This window comes from Elephantulus edwardii, unplaced genomic scaffold, assembly GCF_000299155.1.
Source record: "Elephantulus edwardii isolate Elephantulus edwardi_28Jun2011 unplaced genomic scaffold, EleEdw1.0 scaffold00362, whole genome shotgun sequence".
NCBI classification, from domain to species: Eukaryota; Metazoa; Chordata; class Mammalia; order Macroscelidea; family Macroscelididae; genus Elephantulus; species Elephantulus edwardii.
The window spans coordinates 1366696-1372695 of NW_006400112.1; the positions used below are offsets into that span (position 1 = coordinate 1366696).

Genomic DNA, 6000 nt, shown 5'->3' on the forward strand with positions numbered 1-6000 from the left:
ACAGATTTCAATTTTCTTCGTGTTGAGATGTAATCTATATTGAAGACTATAGTCTTTGATCTTCTGTTGTGTTTCAAGTCGTCTTCACTTTTTGCATTCAAGGTTGTTCATAACCCAGGTTGTTGATGAGTCTTTCTTCAATCCTGATGCCACATTCTTGTTTTTACCATCTAGCTTCTTGATTGATTGTCTCAGAATGAGATTGAAAAGATATGGAGGAAGGATAAATCTATGATGCATATCTTTTGTAATTTTGAAGCATGCAGTATCTTTCTGCTTGCTGTGTAACTTCATCTTAATCTATGTATGTATAGTTTATTTCTGCATGAGCACAAATAAGTGTTCAGAAATTCCCATTTTTTAGTGTTTTCCTATAATTATAATATACACTGTCAAATGCTTTTACATAGTCAATAAATCACATGTAAACAGCCTTCTAGTATTCTCTGCTTTAAGCTGAGATTCATTTGGCATCAGTAGTGATATCTATTGTTCTATATCCTCTTCTGAATCCTGCTTGAATTTCTGGCAATTTGTCAATTTATTTTTACAGCAGCTTTTAGTACTTGCTTAAAGGTAAGTTAACATGCCTTTTCATGGTATTGTTAGAAAATTTCTGCACTATATATATCACCTTTGGAATTGGAATTGGAACCAATATGGATCCCTGCCAGTTGGCAGTTGTTCTTTCTTCACATAGACTAGTGAGCACACCCTGTGGTCCAACTGTTTGCAGAAAAATGTCATTTGGTATTCTGTCATTCTTGAAGCTTTGTATTTTACCATGTCTTCAATGTAGCTTGATCTTCTTCCTTCAGTACTATTGATTCTAAATCATAATCTTTTTCCTGAAGTGATTCAAGTTTGGCAAATTATTTCTGGTACAGTAATACTTCTTTGTAGGATTTTCAGGCTAACTACTTATTTCCAGCATCATTCATTATTTTAGTCTTTCAATATTGCATCTCGAACCCTGAGAAATGCTGAATATGTTTTTCCCTTTTTGTTTGGTAACTCTAGGTATTTACACATTTTGTTGTTATACTTTGCTTTGTTTTCTTTAGCTTCCCTTTGAAATCTTCTATTTACTGTCTTATTTCAGAGGTTTTTACTTTCAACTAAACTTTTGATTAATTCTGCATACCCAGAGTAGCAATGCTAATTTTCTGCAGAAAGCTTAACAGAAATGAACTAATTTGAAGCTCTGGTTTATTTGTTCAGAATACAGTTGTGGAGAAAAAGAATATCTAACAAATGAAATGTTCTTGACTGATGAATACCCAGTGGCTTGAGCCCTTACTGACCCCTTATTACCTTGAGTCATAAAAGCTCATCAAGAATTTATATAGAATTTTGAGAGTGATTTCCTGATACTAACATTTAACAGTAGCAGTAATCTAGGTACTTAAGGTTTGTTTAAAGAGCATTACGTAATAATTTTTCTTAAATGGAGACAATGTTTGAACCATATAATTATAACACAATTAGGTAATAATGTTCATTGTTTTTGGATACAATCATAAAGCAAAACATTCAATTAGAGTTGTTAGTGCCTTGAAATTGGTGAATGTAAAAAAATATATTTTGCTAATTTTGGCTTCATAATTGTTTCATAAATATACCTTTCTACCTTATTTCCTATAGACAACTAACCCCTTCCCCTAACCAAAACAAAGTCACATTTTTAGGATTTTCCAAACCTTCCTTTCTATGAGTATGATTAAATTTCTAGTCTTCATTGTAATTATCTTTCTGATTTTTTTACTCTTTTGTATAATATAGTCTCCCATTTCCAGTTTGCAATTTTTTCTTCATTGTAGATTTAAAAGGGTTTTTTTTAGTAGGATATTAATCTAAAGTTCCTGGTTATTTTTTTGTTTGATAATGTAATTAACATTTTTTAATTTAGTATAGGGTCGCTATGGGTCGCAAACGACTCGATGGCACATAACAACAACAACAACAATTTGGTTTTCTAGCATATGAGTTGAGGACTTGGGGAATTGACATGATGATAATGTTCCTTTAAGATATTTAAGAAGAAACACAAGTAATAATGTGTGTTTAAACTGCTTTTCTGAGGGAAGCCTTTCGAAAAAGGTTTTTCCTTCCCTAAGTTTTAGATTGGCTTAGACTTTATCCACTTTTTTTATGAGGGAGGGAGAAATAATACTTAGTCTAATAGCTATTCTGACTTGAATTTTATTATTAGACTAGGTGTAATTTTTTGTTGTTAATTTCAGTCCCTTCCAGATGCACAGCTTATGCAGGAAGAAAATTTATCTTCCCCACCATTGGGTCCTCCTAACTATCTACAAGTGTCCAAAGATTCTGCCAGTTCTAGTAGCAAGAACTCTTCTTGTGATACGGATGACTTTGTTTTGGTTCCGCACAACATCTCATCAGATCATTCATGTGAGAAACTTTTCTATTTGTACGTTTAATGTTTTTTAATTTACTAAACTAGTACTTTCTTAAGCTTTATATAAAACTCTTATTTAGGACACCTTTTCAGGTAAACTATTTAGTTGTTTAGATTCCATAAGCTTTTCTAAGATCTGTTCAGTCATCTTCCATAATAACACTTATAAAGCTAAAGTAAGAGGAAACTTTATAGGAACTTATCTTAATTGAATTGTATCCAAACAGAAGTAGAGAAGGGAACAGATTGAGCAAAATTAACTTTAAGACTGGAGATTAAAAGAACAACTCACTTGGGAAAAGAGTAAGATTCAAAATCCAAGAGTTAAGCAGTCTGGGTGTCGCAAAACTTGGTTATGACTCGACAGCACATAGCAACAACAACAACAACATGTAGTTCAGGAGTGTGTCATCTTCTTCCAGAGATTCTCACCACTGGACCAATTGACAGCATCAGGATGGATGGTGAAGAGATTGAGATTGTACACAGCTTTAGTTTGCTTGGCTCCACAGTCAACACTTTTGGCACCAGTAGCCAGGAAATTAAAAGGTGCATTGCCATGGGAAAGTCTGCTATTAGGGACCTCTCCAAAGTACTGAAGAGCAATGGTGTCTCTTTTGAGACTAAGGTGTGTCTGATACAGGCCATGGTCTTCACAATCACTTCTTATGCATCAGATAGTTGGACAATGACAAAGGAGGATAGAAGGAGAATTGATGCCTTTGAGCTGTGGTGCTGGAGAAGATTATTGAGAATACCATGGACTGCTAGGAAAACAAACAGATTTGTCCTGGAAAGGGTTAAACCGGGTGGCTCCTTGGAGGCAAAGATTCTGAGGCTCCGTCTAACATACTTTGGACATGTTGTGAGGAGCGACCAGTCCTTGGAGAAGGACATCATGCTTGGGAGGGTGGAGGGACAGTGCAGCAGGGGAAGCCCTCTATGAGGTGGATTGATTCAGTGACTGGGATAGTCGGGATGGGAGTGTCAGAGACAGTGTGATTGGCCCAGGACAGAGCAGAGTTTAGGGCTGTTGTACTTAGGGTTGCTATGAGTCGCAAGCAACTCGACGGCACATAACAACAACAGCAACATAATATAAAGGCTCTGACATCCTTCTGGAGCATTAGCTATGAGTTGGTTCTAACTTGACAGCAATGAGAGTAAAAATTTATGATAAATTAGTAGCTTTGGTAATGTTGTTAAAGCATTTCCCTGTTAACCTCCCCTGCCACCCCCCGCAAATTGACCATTTAAAACCATTCACGGCTCTGTAGAAGGAAAATGAATCACTCTGCTTCTATAAAAATTTACAACTCTGAGAACCCCTATCATCAGGCAGTGCTACTCTGTCCTGCAGGGTCACTAAAGTGAGATGTGACTGCGTGACAGTGGTTCAGTCTGATTTTCTGGTATGGTGACACACATGGTTAAGTGCTGTGCAATTAACAAAATTTTCAAACCTTCCTGGGGATTCCTTGTAAGAAAGGGCTGGTGATGTGCTGAGAAGACACAACCTGAAAACTTCACAGAGCTTTCATCTTTCTACTCTAACCCACGTATGGTCACTCTGAGTCAGAATCGACCCCGGGTGAGTTTTGTTCCTGTTTCTAAAACCATGCTCACCAGACACAAACACTCTGCAGGGCCTATTAGGGAAAAGAAGCAAGATCATTGTAGCAATAGTAAATAACTACTTATGATGAATGAAAACAGAAACTAGAACTGGGAACAGACTTAAAATCGTCCAGTTTTATTTATTTACTTACTTTTTTTCCCGTTTAATATTTTTTAATTGTTATTTACACATAGGTTTACAGAATATGTTGGTTTTTCTTCAATCATTCACATGTTTTGTTTTATAACATTTAGTACAATATCCATAAGGCAATCACATTTTTCCTATTTCCTCCCTGTAATTCTAATTTCCATTAATCCTCCTATCCTACTAGTTCTTGCCTTCAAGACTTTATCTTGGGTACATGCTCTCTGTCAATTCCTTACTGGTGGTGGACTTGCCAGTTATTCTAAGGAGTGTGTCTCCCTGGTGTTTCCTATAGACACAATCTTGCTGGAACCCCAGGCCACATGTATGGCCTGTGTTCAAGTCAGCCCTCTTTTTTGGGGGGCTGGGGGGGTGTTGCTTTCAGGTTTACTGGGGGAGAGGGTGGCAGAAAGTAGCCTAGATAAAATTCTCTGGATACCCTAGGCATTTTTTTTTTCCTACCCAGGGGTTAGATGGGATAATCTGGAGACTGGGGAGCCCACCTTGAGTGCCATGACAGCTCACCCCGAGCCGAGGGCCGAGGACAGCCCGCCCTGGGCAGAGGGCCGTGACGGCTTGCCCTGAGCCGAGTGCCAAGGACAGCCTGCCCCGGGCAGGGCAACACCCCCCATGGGCTGGCTGGTACACTCCCCCTGTAATTGCCCCCACCCCAATCTGGTCCCCTCTCCTTACTGAGGACTGTGTTGTTACTTATTTTTAAAAAGAAAACCTTTAAAATTATGACATTTTTTCATGGAGAAGGTAATGGAGCAGACGTTCAAGTCACTTACCCTCCAGCTTTTTTAAGTCAGTAATTTCTGTGTTTCATGTTTGTTTTTCCAAGAGATAAAATACTATAGATACAGCTCTTTCTGTTGTTTTCAAAGGCATATTCTTTATGTTGATAGTCTAATAATTCTGCATATGCCTGTATTCATGTTTAACATACACTAGTTTTGTGGTTTAATAGTTGTTATGAATCATATTGTATCCCTAGAATTGTATGTTGTGAATACTAGTAGCAGTACTTATGGGTGTAAGGACAGGATTTTCATTATTATTTCAATGATGTAGATACATAGAAGCAGGCAGATTTGGGAAGCTAGATTCCTGGCCACATGAAGATAATCAAGGAACTGAGGAACAGAATCTAAAAAGAGACAAGGACTCTTCTCCAGAACTAATAGAGAAAAAGCTTCCTCTAGCTCTGGTGGCTTAGTGGTAAGAAGCTGCTCTTCAAAGGCATGCTGTTCAAATCTACCAGCTGCTCTAAGGGAGACGGATGGGTAGTCTCCTCTTGTACTGCCTCTGAAAACCCACTGGAGGGTCAGTTATGGGTTATTTCTAGCTCAATGGTTCTACCTCAACAACAGCAGAGTTAGTGCCCTTAACTGGGACATCTAGCCACCTAAACTGTGAGAAAGTAACTCTCTCTGTTCAAGGTGCCTCCTAATGTTTCTGTTATAGTAACACTAAATAACAAAGACAGTTTGCTTGGTAATGAATATATTTTCATTCATAGCTACATATGTATCAAGTTTACCTAAATATCTGAATTTTATATTACTGCTAAACCAGTATATCCACTCATAGATACTTGAGCTTTTTCTAGAAAATATTAACAAGCATTCTCTTTTAATTAATTGTTATTTGATTGAAAGTTTATAAACCAAATTGATTTTCAGTTGAACTGTTTATACACATTTTGTTTACTCTTTCTCACTTCTTCCCTTTGATTCTCCTTATCCTTTTTTCCTATCCCTTCCTGCCTTCTAAGCTCTAGCCCTGATCAAATATTGCCTTTTTTAATATA

At 37.3% G+C, this 6000-nt stretch overlaps 1 protein-coding gene across 1 annotated transcript in view; it reads left to right on the forward strand.

The window, feature by feature from the left end:
* Positions 1 to 6000, forward strand: part of ULK2 (unc-51 like autophagy activating kinase 2) — a 233569-nt gene that overhangs the window by 74436 nt on the left and 153133 nt on the right. The window contains exon 13 of the mRNA XM_006902052.1: positions 2244 to 2415. Coding sequence (XP_006902114.1) covers positions 2244 to 2415 — 172 coding nt within the window. The remainder of the gene's footprint in view (positions 1 to 2243; positions 2416 to 6000) is intronic.